At 55.4% G+C, this 23,272-nt stretch overlaps 3 protein-coding genes and 1 pseudogene across 6 annotated transcripts in view; 1 reads left to right on the top strand and 3 right to left on the bottom strand.

The window, feature by feature from the left end:
* Positions 1-1,066: 1,066 nt before the first annotated feature.
* On the bottom strand, positions 1,067-1,901 carry LOC105495644 (small ribosomal subunit protein eS6-like; annotated as a pseudogene).
* A 4,398-nt stretch (positions 1,902-6,299) lies between these two features.
* HAM (hepcidin antimicrobial peptide) lies at positions 6,300-8,911 on the bottom strand. The gene is made up of 3 exons (XM_011765213.2): positions 8,755-8,911; positions 6,595-6,654; positions 6,300-6,505 (listed from the first exon to the last, which is right to left on the bottom strand). Exons 1-3 carry the CDS (start codon positions 8,842-8,844, stop codon positions 6,401-6,403), a joined length of 255 nt encoding a protein of 84 aa, XP_011763515.1. The 5' UTR covers positions 8,845-8,911; the 3' UTR covers positions 6,300-6,400.
* Positions 8,912-11,613: 2,702 nt separating this feature from the next.
* Positions 11,614-23,197, bottom strand: LOC105495645 (upstream transcription factor 2, c-fos interacting). 4 transcript variants are annotated; one of them, XM_024797090.2, is made up of 10 exons: positions 22,196-22,397; positions 21,878-21,924; positions 21,671-21,789; positions 21,359-21,559; positions 20,775-20,925; positions 20,565-20,652; positions 20,238-20,296; positions 12,640-12,734; positions 12,358-12,486; positions 11,614-12,265 (listed from the first exon to the last, which is right to left on the bottom strand). In XM_024797090.2, the coding sequence occupies exons 1-10, from the start codon at positions 22,255-22,257 to the stop codon at positions 12,176-12,178; spliced, it is 1,041 nt and encodes a 346-aa protein (XP_024652858.2). In that variant the 5' UTR covers positions 22,258-22,397; the 3' UTR covers positions 11,614-12,175. The 4 variants fall into 4 exon arrangements, with proteins under 4 accessions (XP_024652858.2, XP_070942417.1, XP_070942416.1 ...); XM_071086316.1 differs by lacking the exon at positions 21,359-21,559; XM_071086315.1 differs by having other exon boundaries at positions 11,614-12,486; positions 22,196-22,324.
* LOC105495537 (protein FAM187B-like) overlaps positions 22,922-23,272 on the top strand; it is a 36,554-nt gene continuing 36,203 nt past the window's right edge. Inside the window, exon 1 of the mRNA XM_011765216.2 lies at positions 22,922-23,049. The gene's annotated coding sequence lies outside the window, so the exon portion shown is untranslated. The remainder of the gene's footprint in view (positions 23,050-23,272) is intronic.

Raw genomic sequence — 23,272 nt, 5'->3', positions numbered from 1 at the left:
CCAGGAGCCCTGTGGGAGCAAGGCAGCTGGAGCCCATGAGAGGAAGGGGCTGGGTGAGAGGACCTGTGACTGGCAGGCAGGTACACTGTCTAAAAGGACAACCGACCTACAGATCCAGTGGCCGGTGCTGCCGCATCAGCTGATCTCTTACGAGAAAGCAGGTGTATCAGTTTTCCAGGACTGTTACAACAAAGTTTCACAAACTGGGTGGCTTAAAAACCAGAATTGAGGCCAGGCACGGTGGCTCACACCTGTAATCCCAATGCTTTGGGAGGCCGAGGTGGGTGGATCATGAGGTCAGGAGATCGAGACCATCTTGGCTAACACGGTGAAATCCTGTCTACTGAAAATACAAAAAAATTAGCCGGGCGTGGTGGCGGGCTCCTGTAGTCCCAGCTACTCAGGAGGCTGAGGCAAGAGAATGGCGTGAACCCGGGAGGCAGAGCTTGCAGTGAGCGGAGACTCCTCCACTGCACTCCAGGCTGGGCGACAGAGCAAGACTCCAACTCAATAAATAAATAAATAAATAAATAAATAAATAAATAAATAAATAAATAATTTTTTTTAAAAACCGCCAGCATTGAGCTTGAATTCCAAGATCAACAAGATCAAGGTGCTGGCAGCATTGGTTCCTTCTGAGGGTGTGAGGATCTTTTCTGGGCCTCTCTCTGTATGGCATCTTCATCTTCACATGCTCTTCCCCCTGTATTCACCCCTGCCCAGATTTGCCATTTATTTATTTATTTATTTATTTTTGAGACATAGTATTGTTTTGTCATTGAGGCTGGAGTGCAGTGGTGCAATCATAGCTCACTGCCACCTCGACCCTCCAGATTCAAGCGATTCTCCTGCTTCAGCCTCTCGACAGTAACTGGGACTACTGGCTTTTTTTTTTTTTTTTTTTTTTTTGGTAGAGACATGGTCTCACTATATTGCCCAGGCTGGTCTTGAATTCCTGAGCTCAAGAGGTCCTCCTGTGTTGGCCTCCCAAAGTGCTGGGATTACAGGCGTGAGCCCCTGCACCCTGTCAGATTTCCCGTTTTTATAAGGAAACCAGTTCTTTTTTTTTTTTTTTTTCCGAGTCTGATCTTATTTATTTGTTACTCAAAAAATCTTATTTCTGACTGGATTCAGACTTAGAAGTAGAAGCTCGCAGAGAGGAAAGTCTGCGTCTCTTTGCAATTTGTTCCTGGCGCTTCTCCTTAGCCTCCTTCATTCTTTTGGCCAAAAGTTTAGCATATTCTGCAGCCTCTTCCTTGTTTTTCTTAGTACGCTGCTTCTTCAGAGCAATACGCCCGCCGTTTGTGCTGCAGGACACGTGGAGTAACAAGACGCTGAATCTTGGGTGCTTTGGTCCTAGGTTTCTTACCTTCTTTGTTTAAGGGCTTTCTTACAACATACTGGCGGACGTCATCTTCTTTAGAGAGATTGAAAAGTTTGCGGATTCTGCTAGCTCTTTTGGGGCCCAGGCGGCGAGGCACTGTAGTATCAGTCAGTCCAGGAATATCCTTCTCTCCTTTTTTTACAATAACCAAGTTGAGAACGCTCAGATTGGCATCCACAATGCAACCACGAACTGATTTTCTCTTTCTTTCTCCCGTTCTCCTTGGTCTGTAACAGGAATGCCCCTTACTCAGTAGCAGGCGGACACAGCCATGGGTCAAGACACCCTGCTTCATGGGGAAACCTTGTTTGTCGTTCCCACCACTGATTCGGACCACATAACCCTTCCATTCTTCACCCAGAGCGTCAGCAGCAACTTCTGTGGCCATACGCTTCTCATAAAAAGTACGAAGTTTGCGTTCATCGTCCACTTCAATGAGTTTCTGGCAGCCAGTGGCTGGGAAGGAGATGTTCAGCTTCATCTTGAAGCAGCTGAACGCCTCCAAGGCGCCACGGAAAAGAGCGGAAACCAGTTCTATTGGATCAGGATTCGCCCATCTCGTTTTAACTTGATTACCTCCGTGAAGACCCCGCCTCCAACTAAGGTCACATTCTGAGCTACTAGGGGTTAGGACTTCAATGTGACTTTGGAATTCCTAGCAACAGGAATTCAGAAGGAAGCTCTCGGCCATGGGGAGCTCTCACTTAAAGCTTAAAGCTCTCGTAGACAGGGGCTGAGGCTTGATCCATCCAAGGGTCCTTGCTGTCCTCAGACAATGCTGGCAGCTTCACAACCAGTCCTCCGCAGGACTGTGGCTTGCTCAAAATGCAAGTTCAAGGGCCCCACCTTGCACCTGTGGAATCAGAAATTCTGGAGGCCCAGTTATCTGCATTTTGTATGTTTATTTATTTTACAGACAGAGTGTCACTGTGTCACCCAGGCTGGAGTGCAGTGGTGCCATCATAGGTCACTGCAGCCTTGAATTCCTGGCCTCAAGTAATCCTCCCGTCTCAACCTCGTAAACTACTAGGATTATAAGTGTGTTCCACCACACCCAGCCTCATCTGCATTTTATTTTTATTTATTTATTTGATTTTTTTTTGAGACAGAGTCTCATTCTGTCACACAAGCTAGAGTGCAGTGGCATGGTCTTGGCTCACCACAGCCTCTGCCTCCCAGGTTCAAGCAATTCTCATGCCTCAGTCTCCCGAGTAGCTGGGACTACACATGTGTACCACCACCACCACATCCAGCTAATTTTTGTTATTTTAGTAGAGGCGGGCTTTCACCGTGTTGGCCAGGCTGGTCTCGAACTCCTGGCCTCAAGTGATCCTCCAGCCTCAGCTTCCTAAAGTGCTGGGATTACAGGCTTGAGCCACTGCACCTGGCCCCATCTGCATTTTTACAGGCCCTCCAGGAGATTTTGAGCACGCTGAAGTTTGAGTATCTCTGCTTTATATGTTCTCCCGTCTCTCTAGGACCACACCAGAGAACTGCTTGCTCGGGAGAGAAGAGCACCCCATGTCATTAAGTGTAATTCCTGATTTCGGGTTTCCCACCAACCAGGAGGGAGGCCTCCACCATCCCCTGTCAATATGAATCCTTTACATTGAGGAAGCACTGGACAGTTTCCAAAGCAATTTCACACTCATCCCCTTTGTTGAGCAACTCTAGAGCCAGATAAGCTAAGTCCTGTACAGACGCTTCTGTGTTTTTTTTTTGTTTTTTGTTTTTGTTTTTGTTTTTGAGATGGAGTCTCGTTCTGTCACCCAGGCTGGAGTGCAGTGGCATGATCTTGGCTCAGTGCAACCTCTGCCTCCCGGGTTCAAGTGATTCTCCTGCCTCAGCCTCCTGAGTAGCTGAGATTATTTTTAGGTGTGTGCCAACACGCCCGGCTAATTTTTGTATTTTCAGTAGAGATGGGGTTTCACCATGTTGGCCAGGCTGGTCTCAAACTCCTGACCTCAGGTGATCCACCTGCCTCAGCCTCCCAAAGTGCTGGGATTACAGGCGTGAGCCACTGCGCCCAGGGCTTCTGTTCTTTTAAAGGTAAGGAGAGGCCAGGCATGGCGGATCACACCTGTAGTCCCAGCATTTTGGGAGGCTGAAGTGGGAGGATCATTTGAGGCCATGAGTTTGAGACCCACCTGGGCAACACAGCCAGATCCACATCTCTACACAAAATACAAAACTTTAGCGGGGTGTGGCGATAGGCACCTGTGGTCCCAGCTACTCAGGAGGCAGAGGTGGGAGGATTGCTTGAGCCCAGGAGGTCAAGGCTGCAGTGAGCCATGATCACACCATTACACTTCAACCTGGGCTATGGAGCAAGACCCAGACTAAAAAAATAAAATAAAAAATACGGATGAGGAGGTGGAGCTCCGGATACGAAGAAGATGCATGCATGATGTTATAGGTAATAAGCAGCCAAGCTCACCACAACTCCCCTCTCCCTAACCTCCCCTCCCAGAGGACAAGCCTCCGTGGATTCCAAAGCGAAGGCAGACGTTGGTGGTGCACCGGGACTCATCTGGCTCCCAGCTGGGCTTAGTTTGGCTCACAGAATGTTAATGTAAAAAGACAAATTCCTTTGCTCAGTTGCCAATACTGTAAAAGCAAGAAATCGCAAATAAAAATAGGAATTCCCACCTTCTCTTGACGAAATCAGAAGCTCTAGCCAGGTTTGCCTGCCTTGGGCGCGGCGGCCGTGTCTTGGAGCCCTCTCCCGCCAAGCCTGGGCCTTCCCACTCTCTGCCCACACCCAACATTGAGGCTGAATGACCAATGCCCTTTACCATCAAGTGAGAGCTGTTGCTTCCTAGGAGCTAAGAAGACGGTGAAATACAGCTCCTATCTCTGTTTCTATCAAATGTGGGTGGGCTGGGCACGGTGGCTCACGCCTGTAATCACAACACTTTGAGTGGCCGAGGCGGGTGGATCACTTGAGGTTAGGCGTTTAAGACCAGCTTGGCCAACATGGTGAAACCCCGTGTCTACTCAAAACATGAAAATTAGCCAGGCAAGGTGGCGGGCGCCTGTAGTCCCAGCTATTCAGGAGGCCGAGGCAGGAGAACCACTTGAAACTGGGAGGTGGAGGTTGCAGTGAGCCGAGATCGCACCACTGCACTCCAGCCTGGGCGACAGAGTGAGACCCTGTCTCGAAAATAAATAAATAAATAAATAATAGAAATATTTTCCCAGTTTCAGTTTCTAATACATCAGGCAACTAGAGATATAGCCCACTTCAACAAGAGCTTTTTGGAGTCCTCAATAATTTCTCACAACGTAAAGGGGTCCTAAGACGGAAAGGTGTGAGGGCCACGACCTTCAGAGGCCATCCAGGTGTAGTGAATGAGCGAGATACAGGGGATTGTTACATGAGAGCATCTTAAGTTGTATTCTTCCAGGAAGGGCGCACTTTGCACGTGAAACATATAGGAATATGGTTCACCTCCACAAGACACTGAGTTCCTGCCCATTCTTTTTTTTTTTTCTTTTTTTTTTTTTTGAGACAGGGTCTCACTCCATCACCCAGGCTGAAGTGCAGCAGTGCTATCTTGGCTCACTGTAACCTCCACCTCCAGGGTTCAAGTGATTCTCCTGCCTCAGCCTCCTGACTAGCTGGGATTATAGGCACATGCCACCATGCCTGGCTAATTTTTGTAGAGATGGTGTTTCACCATGTTGGCCAGGCTGGTCTTGAACTCCTGACCTCAAGTGATCCACCTGCCTCAGCCACCCAAAGTGCTGTAGGCATGAATCACTGTCCCTGTCTCCTCCCATTCTTAAAAGCTGTATCACTCTCATTTTGGTTGCCCGACTTTTTTCTTTTTTGACACCGAGTCTTCTTCTGGAACTCCCAGTCTTTAGCGATCCTCCCATCTCAGCCTCCTGAGTAGCTGGGACCATGTAACCGCATTGGGCTAGAAACTGGGACATTTAAAAGCATGAGATACACCAGCACACAATCCATTAGCCATCTGGTGATGATGCCATCAGGTGTCACGGAGCCTCCTGGAAACTCCATTGTATACTCATGAGAGAACCACGGTGAAAAAGGCAAATAAACATCTTTGTAGGCCGGGCGTGGTGGCTCACGCTTGTAATCTCAGCACTTTGGGAGACTGAGATGGGTGGATCACTTGAGGTCAGGAGTTCAAGACCAGCCTGGACAACATGGTAAAATCCCATCTCTACTAAAAATACAAAAATTAGCCGGGCTTGGTGGCGCGTGCCTGTAGTCCCAGCTATTCAGGAGGCTGAGGCAGGGGAATCGCTTGAACCCAGGAGGTGGAGGTTGCAATGAGCCAAGATCGTGCCACTGCACTCCAGCCTGGGTGACAGAGACTCTGCCTCCAAAAAAAAAAAAAAGAAAAAAAAAATGTCTTAGTAGTTTCCACCTTCAGGAGCCCTACAAAAGGAGTCCCCGGATCTTACTTTGAGAACCTTTATAGTAGTGTCCAATGTTTTGGCTTCCCTGAGCCACACTGGAAGAAGAATTGTCTTGGGCCACATGTAAAACACACTAACACTAATGACAGCTGATGAGAAAAACAAAAAAAAGTCACAAAAAATTATCATAATGCCTTAAGAAAGTTTACGAATTTGTGTTAGGTGCATTCAAAGCCATCCTGGGCTGCATGTGGCCCACGGGTGGAACAAGCTTGCCTTATAGGCACTGATTTCTACGGCTGTTTTAGGAAGATCTCAAGGAGAGGAAACATTAAGTTTCATCCCCCGTTATTGCAACATGAAGGGGGAGAACAGAAACGAATTTTCTTCACCAACTTTCCTGGCAACTTCCAGGACACACCAGCCCCACATGACCCACCAAGCACTGGCGCTTGCAAGGCAGGGTCAGGACAAGCTCTTAGCACAGGCCCTTGGCAGAGAGAAAGGACAACAGACACTCTGGTTTGGAAAACAAAAGAATCAGCCGTTTTATTCCAAGACCTGTGTTCTGGGGCAGCAGGAATAAATAAGGAAGGGAGGGGATGGGGGCAGGGCAGGAAGGTTCTACGTCCTGCAGCACATCCCACACTTTGATCGATGACAGCAGCCGCAGCAGAAAATGCAGATGGGGAAGTGGGTGTCTCGCCTCCTTCGCCTCTGGAGCATGGGCTGTGAGAAGGAAGGGAGTGTGAGCAGGGAACCGACCTGGGCATGCGGAGGGAGCAGGGGGCTGGGAAGGGCGTCACTGGTGTGCTCACCGTCCAGCTGGCCCTGGCTCCAGCTCTGTCCTGAGGTTGCAGCTCTGCAAGTTGTCCCGTCTGTGAAAGCAGAAGGGGGTGTTGAGGATGGCAGGGGGCCCGGCGGACCTCTGAGACTGGCTCCCAGCAACCTGCTCCTCTCCAAGTGGTTTAAACCCAGAGCTCAGTTGGACTCCTAGGAGGGGCCTTGCTTTCTTGCTTCTGCTCACCTTCCCATGGGCGGCTCTTCCTAAAAAAAAACCTCCCAGATCCGCCGCCTCCTCTTTCCACAGCTCCTACTCTTCTTTGGGACATCATCTTCCCTTGCCTGGATGACAGTACCAGCCTCCTAACACATCTCCCTGCATTCTTGCCCCTCAATCCATTTGCCACACAGCAGAGTCACTTTTTTTGTTTGTTTTTTAGACAGTCTCCCTCTGTCGCTCAGACTGAAGTGCAGTGGCACAGTCATAGCTCCCTGCAGCCTCGACCTCCTATGCTCAAGCGATGCTCTCACCTCAGCCTCCTGAGTAGCTGGGACAGCAGGTGCACGCCACCACACCCGGCTAATTTTTAAATTTTGTGTAGAGGTGGAGTCTGGTTGTGTTGCCGAAGCTGGTCTCGAACTCCTGGGCTCAAGTGATCTTCCTACCTTGGCCTCCTGAAACTCTGGGATTGCAGGCGTGAGCCATGGTGCCCGACTGGCAGACTAATTTTTTAAAAAACGTGGCCAGTGAGATTGTGGTTTTCTCCATTTAAAAAACCTATAGGAGGCTGGGCGCAGTGGCTCACGCCTGTGATCCTAGCACTTTGGGAAGCCGAGATGGGAGGATCACCTGAGTTCAGGAGTTCAAGACCAGTCTGGCCAACATGGTGAAACCCTGTCTCTACTAAAAGTACAAAAATTAGCTGGGCGTGGTGGCGGGTGCCTGTAATCCCAGCTACTTGGGGGGCTGAGGCAGGAGAATTGCTTGAACACGGTAGGCGGAGGTTGCAGTGAGCCCAGATGATGCCATTGTACGCCTGCCTGAAAGACATAGCAAGACCCTGTATCAGAAAAAAAAAAAAAAAAAAAAAAAAAAAAAGCCTATGGGGGCTTCCTCTTTACTCCAAGGAAAAGTCAGCGTCTGTACGGTTGCCCACAAGACTTTGGGACTCTGCCCACCCCTCGGCCTTATCCCCAAGTCCCACCGTCTCCTCTTGCTCAGCCTGACCCTGGGCTATGCCAGTTCGTCCTCTCCTCGGGTCTCTGCTGCCTCCATCTCTCACCCTCCAAGACGAAGGCCAACTGTCACTTTCTCCTGAAACACTTGCTTGACTGCCAGCCCCTTGACCGTGCCGTGGGCCCGCCACCCGTGGCATGTGCCTGCTGTCCCAGCTATTTGGGAAGCTGAGGTGGGAGGATTGCTTGAGCACAGGAGGGCGAGGCTGCAGGGAGCTATGACTGCATCACTGCATTCCAGCCTCAGCAACAGAGCATGACCCTGTCTCTAAAAAACAAACCAAAAAAGTGACTTTACTGTGTGGCGAATGGATCACGGTCACTCTACCACCGTCTGTTATGTGATTCATGAATAGCATGTACTAGACACAATTATTTGTTCATGTTTTCCTCAGTCTTTAACGAATTCCCTGACCAGGATGAGAGGTCTCCTCTCTCATCTACCTTGTTCATAGCCTTGTCCTCACTGTCTAGAATAAGACTCCACACAGCGTAAGGGCTTCGTAGATACCCACAGAATTAGGACCTTCCAATCCCTGTCACTTGGTGCTTCATCGATTTCTGTTCTTTTTTGGAGATGGAGTCTTGCTCTGTTGCCAGGCTGGAGTGCAGTGGTGCAATCTCAGCTCACTTTGCAACCTCCACCTCGCAGGTTCAAGTGATTCTCCTGTCTCAGTCTCCCGAGTAGCTGGGATTACAGGCACCTGCCACCACGCCTGGCTAACTTTTGTATTTTTAGTAGAGATGGGGTTTTACCATGCTGGCCAGGCTGGTCTCAAACTGACCTTAAGTGGTCTGGGCATGAGCCACCGTGCCTGGCCTGGTTCCTGTTCAGCTGCCGGCCCCCCTGAGCTGTCCTGAGCTCTACTCAGTGCTTGGGTGTCTCTAGTGCCCTAGGCTGGCGCCTGGCTCTCCCATCCCTGCTGCCCTTCTAAGGACCCAGGCCACTGGGCTCTCACCTGTTGTGGGAAAACGGAGCCACTGGTCAGGCTGGCGAGGAGGAGAAGGAGGAGGAGGCAAGTGGCCCAGATCTGGGAGCTCAGTGCCATCGTGCCGTCTGTCTGGCTGTCCCACTGCTAGGTCTTGAGCTTGCTCTGGTGTCTGGGACCCAGTGACAGTCGCTTTTATGGGGCCTGCCAGGGGAGGCAGTGGTCTGGGCCCCCTCCCCTTTGCTCTGACTCATTTCCAAGAAGGTGGTGGCGCCGAAAAGGCGGGAGAGATAAGCGGGAACAGAGCGACAGGGAACAGGGTTGTGTCACCCTCAGCCGGCAGAGGTGTGTTCAGGGGGTGGGGCAGACGGGGTCACAGACACACACTGCTCGCCAGCCATCTGGGGAGCCCTTTCCCCATCATGATGTCATTCTGCTGATTGAGAAAAAGTTACCCCTTTTGCTTCAGCGGTTAAGCAGTTTGATGATCTGAATCAAGGTTCCGTTCTCCTTCACCCACTTCCCTACCGCCTGCATGCACACAGGGCATGGCCAGCAGCTGCCAGGCTCCTCAGGAGTGTCCGGCATATTGGGGGAAGCATCCATTGCTTTAAGCTCTCACCACACATGTATAGGTTCTGGCAGGGAACAGTGGATAGCCCTGAGCATGGCGAGCATCAGCGTGTGCCCCTGATCCGCACGCGGTGTTTTCCCAGCGTCAGACCCTTGAGACGTGTCTCTGGTAACTGGAAAATGTTTGAGCAAACTTTTGGCCATAAATGACAGCAGTAATATGGCCCAGTGCAGTGGCTCATGCCTGTAATCCCAGCACTTTGGGAGGCTGAGGCAGGAGGATCGCTTGAGCCCAGAAGTTCAAGACTAGCCTGGGAAACGTAGGGAGACACCATCTCTACAAAAAAAAAATTTTTTAAACGAATTTAGCCAGGCGTGGTGACACACATCTGTAGTCCCAGCTACTTGGGAGGCTGAGGCAGGAGGATCACTTAAGCCCAGGAGGTTGAGGCTGCAGTGAGCTATGATCGTGTGACTGCACTCCAGCCTGGGTGACAGAGCGAGACCCTGTCTATAAAACATAAAATAGCAGTAATAGGAATAGCTGACATCTGCTGTCTGATGAGTACATTTTATACGATGGCACATGTGTTGACTCACTTCTGCACCAACTTAGCCTGCGCCGCCTGTTCTCCCAGCAGCACTTGCTGCCCCACCTTCAGCTCTGCTCTGTGTTCAGGGGCTGCCTTCTCGGTCACCCAACCCCAGGGGCTTGGGCTCCCCAGACCCCACTCCCTTTCAGGAGCCTCCTCCACGTTGGACACTCATTTCCTTCACTTTACAGAAAAGGCACTGAAGGCAGAGATCAGGGCATGGCCCAAGCTTGCCCAGGCAGAGGTAGAGCTGGGATTCTGACCTGGACAGCCTGAACCCAGGGCCTCTGCTCTTACCCACCAGGCTTCCCCATCTCCCCTAAAACACAGCAGGGTACAGTGGCATGCTAGAACTGGCTCAACAGAGCAGACCGTGCACATCTCGAAACTCTTCATTCACTGGCATCATGCCGGTACCCTGAAATCAGCAGTGGTGGGAGTGTTGACACCAGGAAATGGGCAAACCCTACAAGCCAGGGACATTTTTGGGGAGCCGGTTCCTTAGGACACCACTAGCTGGGGGATGAACCCAGGCGGCCTGACTGCAGTGCCTTCATTCCTTTCCACTACCAGGCCGAGCTCAGGGTGCACACGGCCCAGGGGATCCACAAACCTTGGTTCCAGATGGGCCCTTGGACATTTTGCCACTTTGCTTTTCATTCCAGGGCCATCCAGTGTCAGCCCAGTCACCAGAGCCTGGGGATGTTGCTGTCGAGGAGTGAACACTTCTTCCTGACTGCTGAACCGCTGCCAAGGCCCACTCAGGCACAGAAATGGACAGGCCCTGCCATCTGCCTCCTCATCCACACCACGTGGGAGGTTCCTCTTGTCACAGCTTGAGGAACAAAGCGCGACCCCATCGGTACAAAAGCCTGACTGTGGTGCTATGCACCTGTAGTTGGTCAAGGCTCCAGTGAGCCGTGATCGTGCGCCACTGCGCTCTAGCCTGGGTGACAGAGTGAGACCCTGTCTCTAAAAACTAAACGAATAAAGATGGCCTCAGATGGGAATAGCTAGGAAACAGAGACAGGACTCTTGAGGCAAGAGACGATTGGGGGGAGGACATTTGGGAGGAAAGGCAGAGCATGGAGCGCCACAAGGTGAGCAGAGTGGCAGGCCCAGCTCCTGGGAGTGGATGGAGTTGAAGGGGGCTGCAGGATGCGGCAGGGTCCAGTGAATAGGGGCGTGCTCACCCGGGGACTCGGCAGCAGCCCCCAGCCCTACCAGGCATCACTGCATCTCAGCTCAGGACAGGTTTCATCATCAGCAGGGGCAGGGGTCACAGCACAGGCGCCAGAGCCTCGGTGCAAGGCGACAGGCTGACGGGCCAAGCTTGGCGCCCTGGCCATCTGCCCTTCCTGGGGGTGAGGGGCTCAAGGCCGGGCCCCACTATTGGCTGGTGCAGAGGGGAGGGCTTCAGCCCAGCAGAGTAGGGCCAGGGGCTGGTTGTGTTTTCAGAACTGCTGACACGGAGACCCCCGCCTCTCCTCCAACATGGGACATGTCCTTGACCCCAGCTCCCCACACCCTCATGCATGCCTAGGGCCTCAAAGGGGACATTCATTCCCTAATTCCTTCATCCATCCAACCAACCACTGGGTACCAGGTGGTGCAGCTGGCAGGGACTGCACACAGCCATGTGCACAACGGCGGAACCATGCTGCTTGGAGCTCTGTAGACCCCAAGCCCCTCCCCGTTCCCGAGATGGACAGACACACAAGCAGACAAGGCGGGGGCCACATGGGGCCAGTTTATTGCAGTTAAATACCTCTCTCTCTCTATTTTTTTTGTCAATTTTTCCATAAAGAAAATTAAAACACACACACACACACCCAAAGGGGAGCAGGGACCCAGAAACAAGAGGTGGGGTGGGACGTGGCCTCCCTGCATAGGTCCAGGCCCCGGGTGGCCCCCCAAAGGCTCCCCTCCTTCCCATCAGCACCCTGTCTCAGTACCTCCAGAGAGCAGGAGGCAGCGGGACGCGGAAGGGCCTCTGTCCCCCTCCCTCTTGCCTCCAGGTGAGACCACTAGAAGTGCCGGGGCTTAGTGAGGGCCGGGAGAAGGGCGACAGACGGATGGGGAGGGAGGATACCGTTTCCAAGTGGAGGAGGGCGGTGGGCACTGTATCCACAGAAATCCATTATTTCTCCCCGTTTTTTGTTAAAAATCTACTATAAAAAAACGCAGCTGGGGGAGGGGCGTGTGTCCCTCTCTGTGCTAAGGGCTGGGGAAAGGGGCAGCAGAGGCCGGCGTGGGCGGCGGCGGCTGCGCGGTGGCGGCGGGCGTCACTGCCGGGTGCTCTCGCCCACCATCTCCAGGTTGTGCTGCTGCAGCTGGGCTCGAAGCAGGGCGTTCTCATTCTTCAGCTCCTCGATCTGGCGGACACGACGGAGGACAAGGGAGCTGAGGGCCAGCGCCTTGCATGTGGGGCTCCTGGGCCCCGACCCGCTCCAGGCCCTGCACCCACCTGCTGCCTCAGGAGCTCGTTGTCCATCTGCAGCCGCTCGGCCTCTTTGAAAGTCTCTTGCATGCGCTGGTTGGTCTGGCGCAACTCCCGGATGTAATCGCAGGCCTTGGACAGGATCCCTCCTTTACTCTGGGGGGCGAGGGGACCAGGAGCCTTAGGGCGGGCACCACCCACTGGCCTCCACCCCGGGGAAGACTCCTGAGCCCCATGGCAGTTGGACTTTCTGCATGCAAGGGTTGGGGGCCAGGCCCACCGCAGCCACTAAGGGTCCCGGATGCTCACCGCTCCCGTCTTGCTGTTGTCTGCATTACAGTCTGGAATGATTTTCGAAAGCTGGACGATCCAGTTGTTGATCTTGTCCCTTCGCCTCCGCTCCACTGCGGGAAACAGAGCCACAGCCACGGCTTCGCTGACAGGGCTCGTGCCCGAGCGGCCGTCCTCACAGGGCAGAGGCTCAGCCCAAGGACACCCAGGCACAGCGCAGGCCCCACTGAGACCATAGCCCTGGGAAGTGAGGGGCCGCACCCTGAGCCCAGCCGGCCCCCACCCCAGCTTCTCAAGAGGAACAAAGAAACCTGGGCCCTCCAGTGCCACACACGCTTTTAGGACGGGCGTCAAAGGTCAGGCACTTTGAGTTCGTTTTACGGGCCTGCCCCGTCACACTTGTACAAATTTGAATCGACAGTTAAGAATAAGGAAATATCTCATGGTAATTGGCGTCACTGGCTTCTTTTGAGAAATGGAGCTCTGGTCACAGTGGGCACGTACTGGGAGGCAGGGATGGGCAGAGCCGCTCTTCGCAGGACTAGTGCCCCTCACTGGCTCCCGTGGCCCCTGCACTGGATTCTCCAGTCTCCCCAGAGACTCTGGGCACTGTGATTTTGTTTTTTAACTCATCTCTAATTCCAAGTCTGACCATGTTTCACCCCTGCTTAAAATCCTTCCACAGGGTAATGGCAGATCCCAACTGGTATTTGCAGTTCCCAGGCCTGGCCCACAAGGCCAGGAAAGACACAAACCCTATGCTGAAGGCCAGAGATGGCAACTCATAGAAGATTTTACTTAAAAAACCCAGATTTGTGATTTTACTCCATAAAACTCCACAATCTCACGCCAACTGTGTCGGCCGGGTAGCAGCTGTCCCCAGACAGAGCACAAGCCTGTCTCTGGCCACATGCCGTCCTGATACCTGCCTGGGGTCTGTGTGCCACGGAGCCTGAGACCCCTGACCCAGGGCCTGCTAAAGCCAGGCTGTCCCAACCCTTCACCGCCTGCCAAGCCCCAGCACCAGGCACCGTGGGGACAGGAAAGAACGCTCAGCTACCCCCATTTCCTACCCCACGGAACCCCAGCCCCCTGCCAGGGTGGCCCATGCTGTCTGTGGCATTGGCGGCGGGGAACAAAGCCTATAGCTAGGGCGGAAGCGGCAGGAAGGCCGGGAATCTTTTCAAAGCCTTGGATAATGGTGATGGGATACCAGCCTGGGGTCCAGTGAGCCTGAGAAGGAGGGGTGGGCCACAGCCTGCCCATTACCCTCACACCCGGAGATCAGCTGCTCCCCGGCCCCGCCGTTCCCTCGAGAAGGCTGAACCCACCCATCGGCAAACCCCACTGGGCTGTGGCCGTGTGCCGCTGACTGGCCTCTCCCTGCCTCCTGTGCCTCCCACTCAGGCCCGAGTGACAAACCCCCCGAATGACATGGACTTTCCTCCTCCCACCGTGACCACTCTTCCCTGGCCCCTCTTCCACCCTTGAGCTCCCTCTTTCCTCCAAAACCAATACCCGAAGATCAGAGCTCGCTATGGAGCACGGTCCAGGCCCTGCACTGGGTTCAGCGAGTGCTTGCTCCCCTGTTACTATCACGGTGCGCCGAACCCTCCCACCAAAGACAGCCACACCTGCCTTTGGGAACTCTGGCCAAAAGCAGCAGCGGAGCTGACAGTCCAAGCCCGGAGACACCGCTGGCACAGTCCCCAGCAGAGGGCTCCTCGCCCAGGGGTCTGTGGAGGAACTCGGCAGATGGCCTTGTTTCGGCCTCTGCCTTCCCTCAGCCCTCTCAAGGGCTGGGCACCGGCTGCAGCTACATCCTCTCCAGCGCGCGTTTACTTCTTACACACCTACTGTCTGCCCTACTGTATGCCAGGCCCTCCGCCAGGCCGGGGTCCAGGGTGGAAGCAGCCCCACTGTGCCCCGTTGGCACCCGCAGCACCACTGTGGGCAGGTGGCACTAATCCCATAGCATTTGTGTCACCACTGAAGATGGTACAAAGTGCCTCGGGAACGCCAGGCGCCGAGCCATGGCCTCTGCACGGGAATGGGGGTGGGACGAATCCTCAGAGATCCAGGAAACATTTGGGCTGGTTCCTGAGAGAAGGGCTCTAAGGCAGGCAGGTGGGAAGATCCCAGAAATTTTGGCTTGAAAACCATTTCAAGGTGTGCAGGGGCGGGAAGAGGTTGTAAAGATCGGTTGTCAAGGCCTTGCGTGGTCTGCTCACACGTCAGGACCAGGGTGCTCTGTTCTATAGTGAATTTCAGATCCTCCTCTAGAGGCCCAGGCCCTTGAGTCTAGGCCCTGACTTCAGCAGGTGGTGATGCTGTCCAGCCTGTGGCTTTGGAACACCATCATGGCACATTTGAAATACAGGACCAAGGCCACGTTCATTCCACAGAAGCACTTCAGTAACTCCATAGGACACTTAAAATTCAGAGGCTAGGCGGGGTGGCTCACGCCTGTAATCCCAGCACTTTGGGAGGGCGGATCACATCAGGCCAGGAGTTCGAAACTAGCCTGGCCAACATGGCGAAACCCCGGCTCTACTAGAAATACAAAAATTAGCCAGGCATAGTGGTGTGCGCCTATAATCCTAGGGACTTGGGAGGCTGAGGCATGAGAATTGCTTGAACCCAATTGCACTCTAGCCTGGGTGACAGAGAGAGACTCTGGCTCAAAAAAAAAAAAAAAAAAGAGAAAATTCAGAAGCGAAACCTTCCAGGACTGAAGAAAGAAATGGACAAATCCACAAACATAGTGAGACACACGGACATCCTTCTCAATGATTGGTAGAACAAGTACACAAACAAACAAACAAAATCAGAATAGAAAACCTGAACACTTAACCAGCCTGACCTCACTGACCTGGGGGGACATTCTGCCTGACGGCAGCAGACACCTGTCCTCATCAATGCCCTAGAAGCTTCCGCCAAGCTAGGACACATTCAGGCCCGTCGGGTAAGTCTCATCAAATTTCAAGGAACTGAAATCATACAGAGTATGTTCTCTGACCATAACAGAAATTAAAAATCAGTAACAAAAAGATATCTGGAAAACCCACAAATATTTGGAAATTAAGCAATCTGCCTCCAAATAACAGAAAGGTCAAAGAATAAATCACAAGGAAAATTGGAAAATACTTTAAACTGAATAACAAAAACACAACACATCCCAGTGTAGCTAAAGTGATGTTGGAGTGAACTGGCAACTCTAAACGCTGTTAGGCAAAGACAAAGCTTAAGAATCATCTCAATCCCTGCTGTGAAACATAAATCCTGTAAAATAAAGATTTTAGTAGAAAATTGAAAAAAAAAAAACCTTAAAAAGCCAGGGTTGGGGCATGCCAGGGGAGCCAAAGCACAAAACCTAGCAAACTGAATCCAAAGTGAGTAGAAGGGGCCGGGTGCAGCGGCTCACTCCTGTAATCCCGGCACTTTGGGAGGCCCAGGCAGGTGGATAACCTGAGGCCAGGAGTTCAAGATCAGCCTGGCCAACATGGTGAAACCCCATCTCTACTAAAAATACAAAAACTAGCTGGGTGTGACAGCGGGCACCTGTAGTCCCAGCTACTTGGGAGGCTGGGGCAGGAGAATCACTTGAACCCCAGAAACGGAGGTTGCAATGAGCTGAGATTGCACCCTGTGACACAGCAAGATTCCGTTTCAAAACAAAAAAACAAACAAAACAACAAAGTGAGCAGAAGCATGAATTAGTAACATTAAGAGCAGAAATCAATGAAACGGAAGAAGCAATCCAATCTGGCACCTAAAAATCAGATTTCACATAGAAGTCTCGATTTCTGGCTTCTCAGAGTTTCTGACAACAGTGGCCCTAGATTCTGACAGGGCAGCAAGGGGAAGGTACTGGGCAAGGGCCACCCTTCAGGCAGGACACACGTGCCCCAGATCATTGGGGGCCCCCCACACCCTTTCCTATTTTTTTCTGAGACAGGGTCTGGGTCTGTTGCTCAGGCTGGAGTGTAAAATCAGCTCACTGCAACCTCCATCTCCCGGGCTCAAGTCACCCTCCCACCACAGGTTCCCAAGTAGCTGGGATTGTTACAGGCATGTACCACCAGGCCTGGATAATTTTTAAATTTTTTTTGGTAGAGACAGGGTTCTGCCACATTGCCTAGGATGGTCTCAAACTCCTGGGTTCAAGTGATCCGCCTGTCTTGGCCAAAATGTAATCCCAAAAGTGCTGGGATTCCAGGTGTAAGCCACCACGCCCAGCCACACACCCCTTCCTAACATGCCAAGTGCACCTCCCTCCCTCAGGCCCCTGCAGGCATTTGAGTTTGTGACACTGGGATGATCTCCTGCGGTACCAAGAAGTGGTGGGAAGGAGGGAAAAAGAAGTGAGAGAAGCGGATCTGAAACTCACCATAGAACAGAAACTTGGGGTTTGTGGCCATAAGGGAAGAAGAGGGCAGGGCTGAAAGCGGCTCTGGTCTTAAGTTTCTGGCTTGGGCAGTTGTGACAGGGGTAGCTTTTGCTGCTCTGCAAAGAGGAATGTTGCATGAGAGCCTTTGGAGAGGGGAGATGGCACATTCTGTTTTGGGCGAGTTGAGTTGGAGGCATTACAGGGATGTCCGAAGATGGAAATCTTGAACGGGTAGTTCAGAATGTGGGGCTGGAGTTGCAGTGAGAGGAATGGAATGGGATGGAAACACAGTTCCTTGCATTACCAGGAGCCAGGTGGTGGGCAAAGCCTGGGAGGACATCAAGGAACAGTCCTCAACTTTTTGTGAGTCACGCACTCTTCTGGAACCAAGAAGAAAGAGGACCACCTACAAGTGGGAACGGAGTTTGGGGGATACTGACCAAGAGCTTCCAAGCCTGTCGCTGGGCCTCACACATCATACACCTGAGGCCGACGGAAGAGGGGCTGGACCTTATGAAACACCAGCAAGACTGGGCGTGGCAGCTCAGGCCTGTAGCCAAGGCTGGAGGACTGCCTGAGGCCAGAAGTTCAAGACGAGCCTGGGCAGCATAGCAAGACCTCTACTCTACAGATAAAAAAAAATGACCCCATGTGATGGCACCTGCCTGTGGTCCCAGCCACTCAGAAGCCTGAGGTGGGAGGACTGCTTGAGCCTGGGAGGTCAAGGCTGCAGTGAGCTGTGACTGTGCCACTGTACTCCAGCCTGGGTGACAGAGTGAGACCCCCTTCTCAAAAACAAAAGAAACACTCGCAGCTAAAGCAGTTTCTCAACTTGTCCACTATGACAAATCACCTGAAGAGCTGATGGAAAACACAGATTCCCGGCACCCCCACCTACTCACTTGGAACGGGGAGAGCCCTGGAAATTTCATTGTTAACAGTGGGGCAGGAGAGGCAAAGATCACAGGAGAATCAGAGAGGGTGCAGGAAAGGAAGATTCCAGAAAGGAACAGAGGGAAGCAGGCAGCGTCAGATGCTTGGAGCCCAGACAGCAAAGGAGGCCAGCTGATGTGGCAATGGGGTCACCATGGGTGACCTGAGTGGAGCTGTTTTGGTAGAGCCATGAGCCAGACGGCCGAGGGTACTGGGAGGATGAGCAGATGGGGCAGATGCTCTGCAAGTCAGAAAGCAGACAGGACGGGGCTGGAAAAGTGGGCAGGTGACGAAGACTGCTTCACAAGGACAGAAAGTCTCAAGACTGCCTGGAGTCACATTAACCGAGGGAGAGGCAGGGGTGAGAGTGGGGTGGGAGGGTCCCGAGTCCTCTCCTCAGCCTGTGTGGCCACCTCAACTCACTGCATCCCCACCAGGTGTTGGAGGCAGCCGTGCTTCCAGCATTTCACAGAGGGGAGACAGGCACGGAGATTAAGAACCACCGTGATGCCCCACCATAGATAAGTGGTAGCGTGGGGGCTGCTCTGGGGGCCCCTCAAACACTGCATCCCAAAACCAAGCTCAGATGCACCCCTTCCCTTCCAAGCATGGAGGGGAGTTCAGCACGAAATCCTGACTCTCCAGCCATGGAGTCCTCCCCCCATTCCCCTCAACCCCTGCCCTGTCTCAGGCCTGACACCCGAGTGGTGTCCTATCTCCCAGCCTCTTCCCACCACCCTTGCCAGCAGCCTCCACGCACAAACCCCTCCGCTGGCTTCTCATCACCCTGGAATAAAACCACAGGAGTCCAGACAGCCACACTAGGGACTTCTTCCAAGGTCCTCCACCATCTGGCCTGGGCAGCCCCCTCCACTGCGCCGACTTCCTCTTTCTTTTCCTGAATTCTGCTCTTCTGCAGACACACCACGGCGGTCCCGGTTCAGGGCCTGGCCTGTGTCCTAGCTCTTCCCTCTGCCCAGCACTCTCCTGAGGTTCTCAACAGGCCCCTTCCCTCAGGTCCCTTCAGGACTCTGCTTCAATGTCACCTCTCGAAGAGCCCTTCAGAGCACAGTGCCATGCCGCCATCACCCGCCACCTCCTTCCCCAGCTTTCCTCTCCTGCCTGTGCTGCCTGATGCCTGCTTTGGCTGTGTATGACTCCCATCTCTCCCACCAGAACACGCACAGAGAGCTGAGACCTCGTCTGGCCTATTACCTGCTGCACTGCCATATCTGAAGACGCAAAACGGGGGCTGGCCGTAGTATGCACACGCTGAATGAATGCCTGAACTCAGAGAGGAACTGCTCAGAACACAACGACCTGGGCCACAGACCCCAGCCCCATGGCCACCGTTAGGACTGAGATTCAGCGCCTCACTCAGGCATTTAAGGCCTTCCTGATCTTCCCGACCTTCCCTCCTGAGGCATTCCAGATGGAACTTCTCCCACAACCAAACCAGCACCCCACAAAGTAACCTGACCCAAACTCCCCTCTCCCTGGGGAAGCCTCACCCCAGCCCACTCCCCATCAATGTCCCACGAGACCCGTGAGACATGAGCCCGCCGGCCTTCGAGCCTCCCCAGCGCTCCAGGCCAGACTCCAGACCTGGCACAGGGCTTGTGCCGCTCGGCCCAGAACCCATGGGCAGTAAATATTTGTTGAATGATGGTTGTTTGGGTATAAGCACTCCCCTGGCACTTGCACGCTGCTGTGCCCACTACAGTGGCTAGTGACAGGCGGGGTGGGGGCGAGGGGACAGTGTCGAAGGCCAAATGACCTGAGGTGAGACTTGGTGTTTCTGGAAAGGGCAGGATGCTCCAGCCTTAGGCAGCCAGAGGCAGAGCTTCATGCAGTTTCTGCCTCAGATGTGCTCTCTGGGGGAACAGACCTACTTCTGGAGGCCAGGCAGGCATGGGAATGAGGGATGTGAGCATGACAGCTGCCACATGGAAAGGTCAGCTCAGGTGAGCCCGGTCAGCCCCAATTTTCAAGTGGGGCAGGCAATCCGTATGGGAACGTGAAATCCACCATCTTAGATGTGGGCCATGAATTCAAGATCACCAGCCGGGTCGACACATGGCCAGTTCCAGTTCACACTCCCTGTCCCTCTATTTCTGACACTGTACTCTCCCCTCGTTGCTCACTTTCTACCTTTACAGCGTCCAGCAAAGCCCTCTGGAGCACTTGTGGCCTGCCAGGAGTGGCTTCCCTCTCTGTCACTCCACACCCCGGGGCTGGCTGAGCCTGTGAGGGTGGTGGTCAGGGGGGACCCGGAGCCACACCTTGTCCTCACCTTCATTGTGCTGGGCTCTTCTCCTCTCATCTCGGGGTGTTCTGGTTCCATCAATTTTTCTAGAAAAGGAGGGAAAAAAAAGGGGCATGTATTATCACAGATTTGCTTGCCCAAGCATTTGTTAAGTATTAGACTTAAAAATTATCTTTTTCAGGTAAATCCGTGTGCAGAAACGAGATGATACTTTATGTGCACTAAAGAAGCAGAAACAGGCAAAGAAAAAAAATTACACCATGTGCCTGCTTCATGCTAACTGCCCAGCTTCTACTCCAGAAACCCCTCCCTTCAGTTCCAATGCCAGGCCCGCCTGGTGTCCCCTGCACATACGGAGAGTAGGGGTGTGTCCGGGGGGCGATCGTCCTCTGTGTTCCTGTCTGAAGCACATCCTGGGGCGTCATCATGACGTAGAACTGGCCTGCAGGGATAGTGGGGGTTAGTGGCAAGACAGGGTGAAGTCAGAACTGGTTGCAGGGGCTTCCCTCCCTGCTGGGCCCGCTGCCTCCCCGACCTGCCAACCTGGCTTCTTCCTCTCCTCACCTCCAGCCTGCAAGCTCTGGTCTGTGGTCTGTACGGACACAGCCGTAGTATCTCCCACACTGGACGCTGGGAAATAGGCAAATCGTGCCTCCCCGCTGACAGCCTCGGCCGCAGGGCTGCCACCATTGCTGAAGGGATTTTGGATCACAGCCTGGGGAGTAGGAGGACAGAGACTACCCTTAGCTTTCTCTGTTCCTCTATCCGGTCCCCTCATTGCTGTGCTCGGGGTTTACTGCATTCTCCGCAATTAACAGGAGTGGGGACTCCTTCTGCGAGTAGCATTCTGTCCTGTGTCTCAGACAGCCCTGGAACATGGCAGGAGGTCAGCGATCACTTGCTGAGCCAATCCGTTTTGCACTCTAAGAAACTTTTCTCTTAGACACATCATTCCCATTTTGCAGAAAAAAAAAATTCCAAGAGCACCGTCCCCAGGTTTCAAGGTGCACAAGAGGGATCTGACCCCATGCAGCCTGAGGCTTGAAGGCAGCATCTCCTGGGCGACACCTGCCCCACCCCCGGGGATCCCCAAGAGCAGAGCCAGTGTCCCCTCTCCACCCCCCGTCCAGGGGTGGCAGGGCACCTACCAGCGGGAAGGGCGCTGCAGGACCTGGGGGCACAGAGGCAGCGGCGGGGCCCGGGCGCTGGGCTGCCCCGTCCACACCCACCTGGGTCACAGCCTGCTGCCCCCCCGCGAAGGCAGCGGTGGACACGACGCTGACGGCGCCAGTCGTGTCGCCCTGGCCGTCCAGCTGACCATCAGTCACCTGGACTACGCGGTATGTCACCTGCAGGGGGCGGCAGAGCGGCGAGGCCGGCGCTGGGGCCAGGTCCGAGCCTTCCCGGCGCGCCCGCCCGCCCGCCCGCTCGCTCGCCCGCCCTCGCGGCCCGCAGCTCACCTGTCCTCCATTTGTCTCTGTGCGGAACTGGTACTGGATGTTGTGGTCGCCGAACGCCGCCTGCTGGACGCTGGTGATGGCCACCGCTGTCTGCTCCTCCGCTCCTGGGCCGTCCCCGCCTGGGGCCGAGGAGGGTCGGGGCACGATCACGGCCGCGCCGGGCGCCCCCAGCCCTCCCCGGGCGCGGCCGGCCCCGCAAACACTCACCTTCCTGCAGCTCGACACCCTCCTCCGCCTCGGGTCCCTTGTCGTGGCTGCCGGGGGCACAGGAGGGAGCGGGATCAGCGCGGCTCGCGCCCCCGCCCCCGTGCCCAGCTGCAGGGCCCCCGTCCCTCCCGGCTGCGCCTGAGGCCGGGGGCGCTGCCGGGGCCGGGGTCCGGGGGCGGGAGACGCCGGGTCCCCCCCCGCCTCGGCGGCCTCCATTTTGAGCCGGGCCCGCGGCCGCTCGGGATCATGGCGGCCCCGGCCTGCAGGCCGCGGGGCCGGGGCCGGGGCGCGGGGGCACGGCCAGGCCGGGGATCTTACCTGGCGGCGGCAGCAGCGGTAGCCGAGGCAGCGGGATCCAGACCCGGGTCCAGCATGTCCATGGGGGGGGCGGGGGCGGGGGGGGCGCGGGGCCCGGGGGGGAGGGGAGGGGAGGGGAGGGAGGGAGGGGAGGGGGCGGGCGGCCGGGGGGGCCCGGAGCCCGGCGCTCACGCCGCGCGGCAGGAGGGGACGGAGGAGATACGGGAGCCGCTCGCGCTGATCACGGGGACAAACAGTGGGGTCATGTGAGGAGGAGATGCCGCCGCCGCCGCCGCAGCCGCCGCTGCTCCTGCAGCCGCTGCAGCCGCCGCCGCCTCCGCCTCCACCCGCCCGCCGGCTCCGGGCGGCCCGAGGCTCCGGGACGCCGCGCGGCCGCCCCCAGCCCGCCCGCTCGCCCGCCCGCTGCACGCGGCCCTCGGGCCTCCTTCCCTGAGCAGCCGCCGCCGCCGCGACTTTTTTTTTTGAACACGGCCCGCCCTGGCTGGCCGCCGCCGGTGCCCTGGATCGCCGGCTCGCGCAGCCGCCGCCCGGCCTGGCCCAGTCCGGCGGCGGATCGCTGCTGCAGCCGCCGCCGCTTTCTATTTTTCCCCCTTTTTTTTTTCCTCCTTTACTTGAGCTGCGCGCGCGCGGCGGCGGCGGCGGCGGCGGCGGCGGCGGCGGCGCGAGCCCGGGGCGGACGCGCGCTGGGGGAGGCGGCCCGGGAGCGCGCGCGCTGGCTGTCTCCGGGGGCGGGCGGGCGCGCGCAGGCCCGGGGCTCCGCGGGGCGCGAGGTCGCCGCGCGCCGCCCGGGTGAAACGAGGTCCGGATGGAACGTCGGGGAACCCGGAGCAGGGGCTCGGGTCGCCGGGGGCCAGGTGGGCTGCCTGAGTTTGGAGACAGTAAAGTAGGTCGGTGGGGGGTGGGGGGATGGGCTGGAATGGGAGAGGGGCGCGCGCGCGCTCCCGGCAGTCGGCCTGCGGAGCGCGAAGGCGGAGGACCGGGGCGCATGCGCACGCCTGGGCGGGGCTGGGGCGCGCACGCAGGCGGGCGGCGGCTGCGCGGCGGGGCACGTTCTCCGGCCGGCGGCGCGGGCGCGGG

The sequence above is a fragment of the Macaca nemestrina genome, chromosome 20 (genome assembly GCF_043159975.1).
Source record: "Macaca nemestrina isolate mMacNem1 chromosome 20, mMacNem.hap1, whole genome shotgun sequence".
Lineage (NCBI taxonomy): Eukaryota > Metazoa > Chordata > Mammalia > Primates > Cercopithecidae > Macaca > Macaca nemestrina.
Note: the sequence above shows the minus strand (reverse complement) of the source record. Positions and strands in the feature narration are given on the sequence as shown.